The sequence below is a fragment of the Medicago sativa genome, chromosome 7 (genome assembly GCF_051527215.1).
Source record: "Medicago sativa cultivar Bolivia chromosome 7, Bolivia_mono, whole genome shotgun sequence".
Classification (NCBI taxonomy): Eukaryota; Viridiplantae; Streptophyta; class Magnoliopsida; order Fabales; family Fabaceae; genus Medicago; species Medicago sativa.
The window spans coordinates 54,975,328-54,990,155 of record NC_140755.1 but is presented as its reverse complement, the minus strand read 5'-3'; the positions used below and the strand labels follow the sequence as shown (position 1 = coordinate 54,990,155).

At 29.1% G+C, this 14,828-nt stretch overlaps 1 protein-coding gene and 1 non-coding gene across 2 annotated transcripts; one reads left to right on the top strand and one right to left on the bottom strand.

Annotated features, from left to right (window-relative positions):
• Positions 1-5,138: 5,138 nt before the first annotated feature.
• On the top strand, positions 5,139-12,502 carry LOC146906852 (fimbrin-2-like). The gene is made up of 14 exons (XM_085723518.1): positions 5,139-5,298; positions 5,765-5,935; positions 6,483-6,727; positions 6,824-6,995; positions 7,348-7,386; positions 7,509-7,580; positions 7,664-7,780; positions 8,061-8,272; positions 8,358-8,513; positions 8,968-9,167; positions 9,379-9,536; positions 10,129-10,225; positions 11,940-12,031; positions 12,120-12,502. The coding sequence occupies exons 1-14, from the start codon at positions 5,212-5,214 to the stop codon at positions 12,279-12,281; spliced, it is 1,980 nt and encodes a 659-aa protein (XP_085579644.1). The 5' UTR covers positions 5,139-5,211; the 3' UTR covers positions 12,282-12,502.
• Positions 12,503-12,607: 105 nt separating this feature from the next.
• TRNAK-UUU (transfer RNA lysine (anticodon UUU)) lies at positions 12,608-12,680 on the bottom strand. Its single transcript has one exon. It is a non-coding gene; the product is annotated as a tRNA-Lys (tRNA).
• Between the last annotated feature and the right edge of the window lie 2,148 nt (positions 12,681-14,828).

Below are 14,828 nucleotides of genomic sequence, written 5' to 3'. Positions count from 1 at the left end.
TCCTTGCGCCTTTAGAATGTCAAATTTTCAACATTAGAAAATTCTGTAAAAGATTCTGGAAAAAATTTGAAAAAAAAATTTCGAAAAAAATAATGTCAAATTTTCCGGATTTTTTAAAAAAAAATTCCGTATTTTTTTCGAATTTTTTCATTATTTTTTAATTTTTTATTATTCTTTTTTTCATTTATTTAATTTAAAAATTGATTTTCTAAATTTTTTTTCAATTATTTAATTTAAAATATGGAATTTGTTTTATTATTTTTCATTTTTCCAGAATTTTTTAATATTTTTTATTATTTTTTTCATTTATTTTATTTAAAAATTGATTTTTTCGATTTTTTATTTTTTTAATTAATTAATTACACACGTGGCATGCCACATATGCGTTGACTTGGTCAAAATCAGCAAATCAAAAGAGAAACAAAACATAGGGGGTCAAAATATCCATTTTTTTTCTTAGGGGGCCAAAATCGCAACTATTTGAAACATAGAGGGTCAAAAGTGCATTTAAGCCTTAATTAAATTGAGGTTCTAGAGAATTCTTATTTGGTTTTCTTTTAAAGTTATTTTTAATTAATATTATTTTAAAATGAATATTAAAAATAATTCAATTGAATCTACCAAAAAAAGTAATAATTATTATTAAAATAATAATAATTAAAATAATAATTCAATTGATAAAAATATATCAATAAACTCTTATAAATTTACTTAAAATGAATTTGTGAACCAATAAAAATCCATTTATGATTTTGGATAAGTTAAGAATAAGATATTTATTTTAAATACAATTAAAAGGATAGTTTGGTCATCACACATTTAAAATCAATTTTGATTCAAATTATCCAAACAATATCAGCTCATAAGAATCACTTTTAGTAAAGTGTGAAATCACGTTCAACGGTCTGATTGATTATATTTGGTACAGTTAGTGGGTTGGGTCTTTTTTGATCGTCGAAGTAACATCCTTTCATGTTGACTAGGCTTCTAATGGGATAGTTTTTCAGATCGACTTACATCGAAGATTCTGATTTTCGAAATTCCAATTTATGGTTCGTTCTTATTCCAATAAGGTCATATTCAACAGTCTGATTGGTTATATTAGATACCGTTAGTGGGTTGGGTCTGTTTCGATGGTCGGAGTAATATCATTCATCTAGTTTGTTACACTTTTTAAATGATAAAGGAAAAAAACAGACATATAAATATTCATATCGTGTTTGTTACATTTTTGTAATATTTAAATTTATTCTTATCTATTTGTTGCATATGTTATTTGTATTGAAAATTGATGGCATTTTTAGAAAGAAAAATCCAACCCAAAAGAGTCGAAAGAGATTGTTTTTTTTATATATAGTATAGATGACACCAACAATATAAAAAAAAATATAATCTAAATTCTTTTTTTTAATGACACCAACAACGATATTTATTATAAAAAAATTGTTTAAGATTATAGATGACACCAACAATATAAAAAAATATAATCTAAATTCTTTTTTTTAATGACACCAACAACGATATTTATTATAAAAAAATTGTTTAAGATTATAGATGACACCAACAATATAAAAAAATATAATCTAAATTCTTTTTTTTAATGACAACAACAACGATATTTATTATAAAAAAATTGTTTAAGGTTGTAATTGAGATAATCAAAAATTAATTGCAAATATATTCACATAGTTTATTACACTTTTTAAATCATAAGGGAAAATAACATATATATATATATATATATATATATATATATATATATATATTCACATCATGTTTGTTACATTTGTTTTAATATTTAAATTTATTCTTATATATTTGTTACACATAGATTATAGTATAGATTATATTTGTTACATTGTTGGTGTCATTGAAAAAGGTAAAAAAAAAATCAATTAAAAATTAAAATGTCTAAATTACAAAATGAAAAATTGTCTAAATTGAAAAAGGTCATCATCTTACCTCCGGGAACCTGATCTGAGAAATTCCGGTTTCTATATCCTTTTAGGTCTAAGAAGGTCATTTTAAACGGTCGGATTGATTGTACTTGTTGTCGTTCAGATTCTAGCCACGTTTAGGTCCCCCGGAGCAAACTAGTTCATAAGTTGACTAGTTTATGAGGGAATAGTTTGTCCGATCAGCTTACCTCCGGGAACCCGATATGAGAAATTCCAATTCTTGTATCCTTATAGGTCAACTAAGGTCGTTTTGAACGGTCTGATTGATTTTCTCTGTTGTTGTTCGGATTCTAGCCACGTTTTAATCCTCGGAGTAAACTAGTTCCTAAGTTTACTAATTTTCGAGGGGATAGTTTGTCCGAATGACGTACCTCCGGAAACCCGATATGAGGAATTCCGGTTTCTATGTCCTTTTAGGTCTAAGAAGGTCATTATCAATGGTCGGATTGATTTTACTTGTTTTCGTTCAGATTCTAGCCACGTTTAAGTCCCCGGAGTAAACTAACTCCTAAGTTACTAGTTCCAATTATTGTAGAAAATTTGTTTACGTGGAATGTAAATGCAAATATGTTTAACTTACTATTATTTATTATGTGAACCGAAAATATTAACTAATAAAAGGGTGTGATTTTTTTTTTTAAATAAATAAATAAATATGTGTATAATTTATTTTTTGAATAAATGTAATGAATTGAATTTTATTGAATGTTAACTAAGAAAACTTAATTTCACTTTATTTTTTTTTGGCAGAATCATATTACTCAATTTTACTTTCGCTCTCATGCCAAAATAATCAAATTTCATATCCCTCCCATTTCACTTTTGCTCTCATGCCAAAATAATCAAATTTCATATCTCTCCCACCTCTCTATTTCACTATAAGAGAAATACTTAGTTGGACACAACCCCAAATAAAAAGATTTGGACAAACCAATAATAAAATAAAAAAATATATAATTTTATCACATCACTTAATATCGTTATTTTAAAAAAAAAAATATCATTAAAATATAAGTCTTGTGTATTAAGAATTAATTTTATCACATCACTTAGTTTATGAGCTAAGGGCATGAAGATGATTTTCTGATTTTCTGCTTTGTTAAATTTCTGAATTTTGGTGTTTGAGGTTGAAGAAAAGAGGGAGGAACATGATGAAGACTATGAACATGGATGAAGAAATGATGAACAAACCCTTCATTTAAGTTTTTTTTTTTTTTATAATTTATTTGTTTTTAAATTAATGTTATTTATAAAAAAAAGCCACTTGAAATTAGTTAATTCGAAAAATAATGAAAATAGCCCAATCAGCATGCCACATAGACAAATTTTGCTGATGTGGTTACATGAGAGACCAAAAGTGAAAGAATATGATATTACAAGGACATAATCTAATTTTTTTTCACTAGAACTAAAACATGAATTCGCTAATATTACATGAACAAAAAACAATATTAACCCTAAAATGAAAGGCAATCAAAATATTTCTTCATAAACGTACCGTTTGGCAAAGCTTTTTTACAGTCTAAAAGCTACTTTAAAACAAAGTTAAAATAAAGATCTTTAAGAAAGAAGCTAAAGTTGTTTGGTTTCTTAATTTTTTATTTATTTTAGTTTTAAAGCTATTTTTAAGTTAAAACTTCTTTCGCAAAATATTGTACAAACCTTTGAATTTATTATTTTTTTGGTGGTGTTCGGGGCTCCAACCCCGGTCCTTGCATATATTTATTCAATGTCCCTATCAACTGAGATAAACTCACGAGGACAAAACTTTGAATTTATTATAAATTAACATAATAAATAAAAAAATGTTTAAAATATTTTTTGAAGGGAAAAAATCTTTAAAATATAAAAGATATTTTTTTTACAAATATTATATTTACGCAATGACGTTTATTTTGTGTAACATGAATACAAATTCATATCATTATATAAAGAACTTGTTAAATATTTGAATAGAATAAATAATTTAAGGAGGCTCAAATAATAACATAAATAATATCAAAATAGTTGGTTTTTTCTTTTCTAATTATACTCTATAGCAAATTTCGTTATAAGTATACATATTTTTGGTGTTATTCAAAAAGATAATAATTTATATTCTATGATATTATATTTGTTACATTGTTGGTGTCATTGAAAAAAATATGTTTAATTTTTTTAATAAGAAAAAGATATGCATAGTTTGTTGAAATATAAAGGTGCAAAATATATATAAGTATAATTTTTTAGGCATCTTGTACTTTTAATTGAAATCAAAATTTTATAAAAATAATTATATGCATTATGCAACACTAAAAATAAATTATACACATTAGCATAACAAAAAAACAGATAAACATACATAAAGTATTACTCTAAACGCTAATGTGTGTATATTTACAAGGTTGATGAAAGGAATATAAATATCTGTGAGGTTGTGATAATTAAACGATATTGAAATTAAATATATAAGTGATAAAAAGATAATAAAATTTCTTAAAAAAAAAATTAAAAGGACACTCCTTCAAAAAATATTAAATGTACCAGTTCAAAAAATAAAGTAAAATTAAATGGAAGAAAAAAGAAAATTGAAATATAATATTAAAGAATAAAAGAAAAGATTGTTGGCGTGAGTTGAAGAGAGATGCTTGTGAAATAAATTGCCGAAAAATAATTTTTTTGAAGTAGCATTCAACAACTTTTGGGCAAAGCTCATTCCATTCAATTTTATGCATTCTAAAAAAAATAATTTTTTTATAATATACTTTATTGATATTTTGTTTGGCCTAATTTCTCCTTAAAAATGTAGAGAAACTGAAAAAAAAAGTCGGCCAAACGGTACATAAGTGAATATTCAACACTGGAAAATCAAACCTACTGGTTAAAAGAAGTTTTGGGCAATGGTGGGTCCGATTCATTAAATATTCAGGTGGGCCCGGTTTATTTTTCCCAAAACACCCTTTATGCTATTAAAAGTAAACTACTATTCTTTTTTCAAATTTATTTTTAGAATAAAAATAGTAACCTTTTGGCAAGTCAAAGTAAACATTAAATCTCCACCATCCACTTCTATTCAAGCACATCCAATGGCTCCAATGAGAACAAAAAAAAAAAAAAAACGCATCAAGTACCATACATGACCCATTGAGGTCGCGTACTGGAGATGCCGCCCATACATAGACTCATTGCATTGGTGCAACCAAGAACAAGCACAAAGATACAGAAGTAACAGAATTCAATAATAGATTATAGTTAGAACTTATAGCTTATAGCTATGTCAAGTCATTGGGGTATTATAGTTTCAGATCCATGGCTTCAAAACCAGTTTACACAAGTTGAACTTCGCAGCTTAAAATCACAAGTAAATTCATCATCTTATCGTTGTTGAGAATGAATCATGTTTTTAACTTTTTGTATTGATTCTTCAAAAAAGATTAGATTTTGATTGTTTTCATTGTAATTCAGCTTCTGGGTCATGATCATTTTTTAAGATATTGTTGATCATACTATACTACTATTGCTTGGTTTGCAAGATATTGTTATTGAGATTGAATCATGTCTTTTTACTTTTTGTGTTGATTCTCCAAAAAAACAGATTTGATTTTGATTGTTTTCATTGTAATTCAGCTTCTGGGCCATCATCATTTTTTAAGATATTGTTGATCATACTATTGTTTGGTTTGCAAGATATTGATGTTGAGATTGTATTTTTTTTTATTTTTTTTTTTACTTTTTGTGTTGATTCTCCAAGAAAGATTGGATTTTTATTCTTTTCATTGCAATTGAGCTTCCGAGTCATGATCATTTTCTATGGTTATTGATTGCAGTTCATGATCATGAGGAGAGAGAGTGGGAAGCTTACCATTGGAGACTTGTCTTCAAAGATGTCAAGATTGAAAGTTGTAGGAGAAAATCTTAGTGAAGAAGAGAGAGATTCTTATATCAATGATTTGTATAAGAAATCAGATGAAGATGTTGATTTTGAATTGTTTCTAAAGGTGAGTTTTTGTTAACTTAGTTTAATGATAACCTTGCAAAAAGCCAGCTTTTTAAGTGTATTGGTTCTTTTTTCCTTTTGGTAATTCTGATCTAATCTATATCCACAAATTACCTTTTTTACTTTCTAGTAGTTTTCTTTTTGTGATCTATCTCAATCTTGATATCCACTTTCAATATATATGATATGGAAACGAAAGTTATGAAATTAGTGTTAGAACCATGAAGCACTGACTCGGACATGACACTGACACGTTGAAACTAGTAATAATTTGAGAAAATAAAAGTAATTGAGTGTAACTACATGTGCCGGTGTAGACACTGGACACACCTTCAATTTGAAGTGTAAGTGTTTCGTAGGAGTATATGCATACATACACATATATAAATTTTCTTCCATTTTTTCTTTACAACTGACACAATAAGGGAATTAACATTTGGAACTAGCTCACCTTAAAACACTTGATGCTTTCTCCGTGAGAAACCATCAAAATTTAAGTGTTTGATTTGAGTGATATCAAATAATGGTTGCTATATAATTGATGACAGGTCTACTTGAAACTGCAAACTTTTGCAAGTTCTAGAACAGGAAGCAATAATGCAAAAAATTCATCAGCATTCCTCAAGGTTGCCACTACAACATTGCTTCACACAATAAGTGAATCCGAGAAGGCGTCGTATGTGACACATATAAATAACTATCTTGCAGAAGACGAATTCCTCAAGAAATACCTTCCTCTTGATCCTTCAACCAACGATCTCTTTGAAATCGCAAAAGACGGTGTTCTTCTTTGGTATATACTAGACATTATCATTTTATCTTCTTATATGACTCATCATCCCAACATTTTTATGGAAACATTTTGAAAATGAATTACATGTTCTTGCAGTAAACTTATTAATGTGGCAGTTCCGACAACTATCGATGAACGCGCAATCAATACAAAAAGATTACTTAATCCTTGGGAAAGAAATGAAAATCACACACTTTGCCTCAACTCTGCTAAAGCAATTGGATGTACCGTAGTCAACATTGGCACTCAAGACTTAATTGAAGGAAGGGTATGTCAGTGTAAAAAGTTTCACTCTGTCAACAAATCATAATCAATCATATATGTGACTTTCGAAGTAGTTATGATTAAAGTCAAACATTTTTTAATTAATGATCTAGCGATTATAATTAATTGACTGTAATTTTTTTTACACTGTGTAAATGAATTAGTGTTTACATTAAAGCTTTTCGATTCCTCAACACACATGTTGTGACTTTTTTACACGGCTTTTCCTTACATTTTCTTAGGATTGATCTACTTTTCTCATTTAAGCATCTATTGATCTTGTTGTAATAACCCTTCTCTATTTTTATTTTTACATTTTGTAGGTTGGTATCTAACTTCTTTCGTTTTAATTTCAGCGTCATTTGGTGCTTGGTTTGATTTCACAGATTATTAAGGTAAATGATCAATGATTTATGCATTCTACTTTTTAGATCAATGAAACTGATGCATACTAAATACAGTAAAGTAAACTTTATGATGCAAAAGTTCGACATTACTAATTTTGATGTTAAATTAGATACAATTATTGGCGAATCTGAACCTAAAGAAAACTCCTCAACTTTTGGAGCTGGTTGGTTGGGATAGTAAGGTAAAATACTGTTCTTCACTATTGTCTTTTAATATTTGTCATCGCTGCTGTATATTTTGTATTCATATTTATTCAAATAACAGGATATGGAAGAGTTGATGAGTCTACCACCAGAAAAAATCTTGTTGAGATGGATGAATTTCCATTTGAAGAAAACAGAATATAAGAAGATTGTCGCAAATTTCTCCTCCGATGTTAAGGTAACTGTTTATTTTTGAAACATAAATGTACTTAGTTATCTTTTGTACTATATAGTTAGTTATATACTACTCCCTCAATTTCAAAATAACTATCGATTAAGATTTTTTCACATAGATTAAGAAAAACAATTAATGAATGAATATGTGTAACAATTTTATTAAACTGTCCACATTAAATATATTTAGAGACGAGGCTAATGTTAATTATAGCAGAAACTTCTTAACACATTTCTTATGTATAGTCTTTTCATCAACATATATGATTCTTGTGGCGTTGTAGGATGCAGAAGCTTACGCACACCTTCTAAATGTTCTTGCATCTGAATACACTAATCCATCGACATTGGCTGTGAAAAATCCGTTTGAAAGAGCAAAACTAGTTCTTGAACATGCTGAAAAGATGGGTTGCAAGAGATACTTAACTGCAAGAGATATAGTGGAAGGTTCACCAAATCTTAACCTTGCTTTTGTTGCGCATATTTTCCAAATCAGGTGATAATGATAATCTTCTCCTCGGCATACATGCTTTTGTTGACATATGTGATATGTGCAAGCTAATTCAATTTCTTTGTAACAGGAATGGACTTTCAACTCTAGCAAAACAAAGTTCTCTGCTTGACTCATTGCTAGATGATACTCAAGACTCAAGAGAAGAGAGAGTTTTTCGTCTTTGGATTAATAGTCTTGGAAATTCGACATATATCAACAATGTGTTTGAGGATGTCCGGAACGGGTGAAATATCGAAATATCTCTTGCTTTCTTAACTTCTCTTATACAGTTTGAATTTGAACTGTTTTTGTGGCTCACATTCGCTTACAAGTGGGAAGACGTACAATTCACGAGTAAACTTGTAAACTGGACCATAGTATTTTTGAACAAAACTTTGTACTTTGTAACCCTAATTCTTTGCATGATATAAAAGTATAGCGGCTACTTTGCTATCGGAAACATAGTCATAATTGGCCAAACATCGTGATCGATCATTGTTTTCTTCTACATTTATCGTCTTAACTTCAAACCATAATCACTATTCTAACAAAAACTATATTATTAATTCACTTTTTTATTAGAGATTATTTTAATCATTCTTTCATTTAGGATTAGCAGTGATGTGATTATTGATTTAAGATAGTTTATTTTACTTTGCATTTGAGATTTATATTTATTTTTTTTTTATATTTTACAGGTGGGTACTTTTAGAGACTCTTGACAAGGTGTCACCTGGGATTGTTAATTGGAAGATTGCAAACAAGCCTCCTATAAAGATGCCATTTAAAAAAGTTGAGAATTGTAACCAAGTTGTGAAAATTGGGAAACAACTTAAGTTTTCCTTGGTAAATATTGCTGGAAATGACATTGTGCAAGGATATAAAAAATTAATACTAGGTATGTATTATCTATCTGTAGCTATGAAACTTCACACTAAAGTCGTGTATGGTGTCCGACATGTGTTTGTGTCAGACACCGACAAGGTTACAATCAATTGTTCAATTTTTTCAAATTATTACGAGCGTCGACGTGTCAATGTCGTGTTTGGGCCTTAGTTTCATAAGGTGTTAACATTGTCTAAACCATTATGGTTGATTTTTTATTTTAGCATATTTGTGGCAATTGATGAGATGCAATATCCTACAACTTCTAAAGAACTTGAGATTTCACTCTCATGGGAAGGAAATAACTGATTCTGATATTCTGCAATGGGCAAACACCAAAGTGAGAAACTCAGGAAGCCAGAGCCATATATATAGTTTCAAGGTATTTCATACTTTTTTTAAAAAAAAAAAATTCTTCCAATTAAGAATCTGATGTAAAGGACTAAATTATCATGTCCATTACTTTACCTAGCTCTTAGTCTTATTCATTTTCATTTATTAATAATAATGTTGATGCATTTTGTTTGTGAGATTTGTGTAATTTTCTTGTTTTATCCTTAGTCTTGCTGACTTGCTAATGAAGTAAGATAAGGAGCTACTGTGCTTTTGTATAACCAATTATTAGTTTGTAAACTTTGGTGTTAAACTCATAGTTACTATACACTAATTTGCAATTATTTGTATTTAATGTTGATACATTGACAGCGTAAATTATTTTAATCCATCGACAAATTACAATCAATCATATGTGTATGTTTAGAAGTAGTTAAGATTAAAGTCAAACGTTTTTAATAATTTGACTACGATGATTCAATGATCATGTAAAGAATCTTTACACTTATGCTGTTATCTGAATTAAATTATACATTTGTAAAAACTTTTTAAGTATATACACACTGCATTTTTATCCACTTTTATTCTGGGATTAAAGGACTACAGAATTTTTTTTTCATTATAATTGTTTGAAATTTCAGGATAAAAGTTTATCAGATGGAATATTTTTTCTGGAGCTCCTAAGTTCTGTGCAACCTAGAGCTGTGAATTGGGGTCTTGTGACAAAAGGAGTAACTGGTACATTTTCCTTTTACTTGTTGAATCTTTGACTTGGATGCCTTTTCCAGATTCTTTTTTTTTATATGTCCAATCACATGATTTGCAGACTGAAAATGATGTTCCCTCCACAACTTTTTATTCTTTGTTTATAGTAGCATTTATGCTTTGAAATCAGAAACATCTCCCATATTTTTTAGAGATTTTTTAGAAAAATATAAACTATTTTGTATTTCTTTATCATAATAAAAATTATTTTTTTAAAATAAAAAAAAATATCTATAAAAATTAAAAACTATTTTCATGAGAAACCATTTAAAACAGCTTGCTTTTTTTAAACATTTTTTAGATTATTCCTTCTAACTGTTTGAAAGCATAACAAATTGATGAAAAGTTCTAAAAGTGATTACTTTAAAAACAAGTTTATAAAAGCCATCATGGTCTTGTATTATTCCTGTCATATTTTGGTTGTGATACATGGGAAAACAATGTCTTGTGTCATTTATAATCATAAACTTTTTGACAATTGACAAATCAATAATCCTTCTCCCTCAAAAAAACAATAATCAATGATCCTTTAGTTTTTGGTAACTATGATATTGGTGCAAAGTATCTACCGATTTTAGTGATGACTAATTTCTAAAAAGAATTTGACTGACCATATTTATTGGTGTCTCCCCGGCTTAAATACACTTTTTCTATTTGCAAGGCTTGAATCCGAGACCTTGTTCCTTCTAAAGCTTTGGTTAGAGTTAGAGTTGTATATTTTATATAATTTTTTTAGAGCAATGCTATTTATCAAGAAAAAAAACATCAAGAATTCTTCAAGAATAAAGAGTAGCCAATCACAATGCACTATTTGCCACAATTCAAGGAGGTGTGGCTAAAAAATAGGAAGTGGACAAATAAATCATGCAATTAAAACTTGCCACATGTGTCTTGAAAAATTCTTGATGCTATTTTTGTAGATAAATAGCATTTTCCAATAAAAATGCTATTTATCTACAAAAATAGCATCAAGAATTTTTCAAGACACATGTGGCAAGTTTTAATTGCATGATTTATTTGTCCACTTCCTATTTTTTAGCCACACCTCCTTGAATTGTGGCAAATAGTGCATTGTGATTGGCTACTCTTTATTCTTGAAGAATTCTTGATGTTTTTTTTCTTGATAAATAGCATTGCTCTTAAAAAAATGAGTGATGCTATATGTCCCGAAGACATATGCTCACGAAAATTTCACGAGAAAGCCGTTTTCCATATTTTTTCTTAAAAGTGTTATAAAATAATAGAACCTCAAGTCCTCTATGGCTATTACTATCATTTTATACTCTTCTCAACTAGACCCAACTATTCTACCATCATTGGTTGGGATTGTGCCACTTAACTGTGAACTTTGTGTTGAAAGTTGGAGAAGAGTACATTTTTGTCGGTATTGATAAATGCTATGACAGGTTGAAGGTTGCACATGAAAAAAGAGAGATAAATATCATAAGTGATGAAAGGGGTAGACAAAAGAGACCAAAAAAATGCAAGAGTGCCCATAACACATCTGTCGGGATGCTTTCGGGATAATATTTGTCGGGAACTTAAGCATTTTCCTTTTTTTAATCATGAAATTCTCTCAAGTGGGGTTAATTTTATCTTATTTTGCCACATGAAACAAACAATAAAATTAAATACTTTATTTGAAAACATGGACACTTAGCAAACCATTATTTATCAAATTATGCAGATCAAGAGAAAATGATGAATGCTACCTACATTATCAGTATTGCAAGAAAACTTGGTTGCTCAATATTCTTGCTTCCTGAAGACATCACTGAGGTAGTTCAAATTTTGTAAACATTTATGATACTTTGTGGTTTTTATGGTAAACATGTGAATGATGTATCAATGTATCATATTTATATAGGTAAATCAGAAGATGATCCTTACACTAACAGCAAGTATAATGTATTGGTTCTTAAAACACCCTGCTATTGTTGAAGAAAAGACAAGTTCAGATGTGGAGACCATATCAAATTCAACACTTGATGATTCTGCTTCTGATTTTTCAGCAGAAGAGAACATGTAAATAATATATATGACTTATGAAAAAGTTTTGTTATGATCCAACAATGCATATTTTCAGCAGAAGAGAACATGTAAATAATATATATGACTTATGAAAAAGTTTTGTTATGATCCAACAATGCATATTTTCAGCAGAAGAGAACATGTAAATAATATATATGACTTATGAAAAAGTTTTGTTATGATCCAACAATGCATATATATGAGAGGTTTTTTTTTTAATATTTACTTTTAATATTTACATTTACATTACTTTTTTCTTCTCCATTTACACCGAATAAACAATAAATTCTCAAACAACAAAAATATCAAAAAGATAGTTGAATCCGCCGTCTGTGGGAATCGAACCCACGACCACGTGGTTAAAAGCCACGCGCTCTACCAGCTGAGCTAAGACGGCTTGTTATTTACGGTGCGAAGCAATAAGTATAAATATACAGAATACAAATTATTTATTTCAGAATAAATGATTTGGCTATTTCGGATTTAATGACGGATCAAACATGTGAAAAAGGTAAGGTAGGAAGTTAGATCTAAAGTGGTGATATTAGTAAAACATTGATGACCAAAAATATCAAAATAATATGTTTTTGTCAAGTAGTTTATCGACTAGACGCACAAAATATAAGTGTGGAGAAGTGGGGATTTGAGATTCAAACTCTGACCCTTTTATATCAATGTCGACTAAGCTACCGATCAAATTGTATTTGCATGATAATTTTCTATTTCTTTATGTTAATTATTTTAATTGATTTCTTGTAAAAAATATTTTACGTGTCATCATCAGTTTACCAACAATGCACTTGACGGCTTATGCCCTCTTTTGTGCACTAAAACACAATGCATAGGTCAGGTTCTCGCATGTGTATCTAAAAATATTCCTAAAAAATAATATGTTCTTTTAATACTGAACAACAAAGAGATTGATAAACTAATGGTGAATGAATCGCAGTTTATAAATTTTACTTGAATTTTTTTTTTATCAAAAAACAAATTTTGATATTAAATTAGTTATGGGATTCTCGTGTAATTTGATAACTTGCTTAATCACCATTGCAAAATTATAGGGGATATTCTAAAGTCTTCAACTGGTCATGACGAGAGGACTAAAAGTTAAAGTAAATTTGACTCGCTTGCAGCGTTAAATCAAATTGTGGTGTTAAATCAGTTATGGGATTCTCGTGTAATTTGATAACTTGCTTAATCACCATTGCAAAATTATAGGGGATATTCTAAAGTCTTCAACTGGTCATGTCGAGAGGACTAAAAGCTAAAGTAAATTTGACTCGCTTGCAGCGTTAAATTTAATAGAAAGAGGATGTTCAAGCTCTCACTCTTGTCATGGGTTATTGAAGGATATCAAATATATTTACAGTGCATAAAACAACGATTAAAATTTTACACACTCTTCGGGAGGCAAATCAAGTGGTAAATACTTTGGCAATGATTGACTTATCTTAACGTTATTTCTTGAGAATTTATTATTATCTCAAGGTTGTATTTCCTTTACTTTGCTAGTTAATAGAGTTTGTAATCGTTTTTTGAGAGGATTTTAGATGCACATCTTTTTTAGACTCTAAGGGATGATAATAGTTGGAAGATCATACTAGTCGCCTTAATAGATTGGTTTCCATTTTATTTAGGGCATAACCTTTTAGTTCTGGCTCATTGCAAACTTGTTCTCTTCTTAGGTCTGGCTCATCGCAAACTTACTCTCTTCAAACTGTTGCGATTAAATGTAATCATAGACACTTGTCGACCACAATTGGCTCATGCTCTAGGTTCTAACGACATACGTCTACTATGGTACTCCGACCCAAATTTTTATGGGTAAAGTGGAGGGTCACAATCTTAATAAAACATAATTACAAAAATACAGCATGCATGCAAGTTAAATTGCTTAAAGATAAATAAAAATTATGTATACATAGTAATATAAGACACAATTAGCCTAAAATGAAGACTAAATATATGTGATACAACCCTGAATGCGTGTCTTGACACATGCATGATAATTAAATTTACCACTTCTCAATGGGTCATAGGGGATTATCTACTAAAATATAATGTCCTTCCTGAAAGCAATTCATGATTTCCTTCACCATAAATCACAGAACAAAATCATTATGTAGGATTAAGATAGATTGCTTCAAGACAATCCACACCACATGGCCCATCACACTGACCACATAACTAAAAGATGCATGAGCATACGATTCACTGTATATATTAATGCAACAACTTACATATCAACCTAACATATGTAAACATGAGAACATGTATATCATAGATATATTCCAATCATATGAAAGCAAATCACATCAATAGATCATAATAACGCAGATCACACATAATTGCCAATTGGGCGTATATTTTTACTTAGCATGTCGCGTTCATAAATAAGCATATCACAACACACAAACCAGACATCCATTTAGGTAAGTATGGTGTTTCGAGAGAGTGCCCTTAACATAAGTCATCATTCCTTACAACGTACAACTCAACAAATCATAAGCTCTAGAATAGGGCGATTACAAATTTGGCAAGT

What these genes read in the sequence shown, in the direction of transcription:
- LOC146906852 (XM_085723518.1), top strand. Translation starts at nt 5,212, where the DNA reads ATGTCAAGTCATTGGGGTATTATAGTTTCAGATCCATGGCTTCAAAAC. An exon ending in ATTTCTCCTCCGATGTTAAG is followed by an intron (nt 7,781 to 8,060) that starts GTAACTGTTTAT and finishes GTGGCGTTGTAG; the next exon opens with GATGCAGAAGCTTACGCACA. An exon ending in ATATAAAAAATTAATACTAG is followed by an intron (nt 9,168 to 9,378) that starts GTATGTATTATC and finishes TTTTTATTTTAG; the next exon opens with CATATTTGTGGCAATTGATG.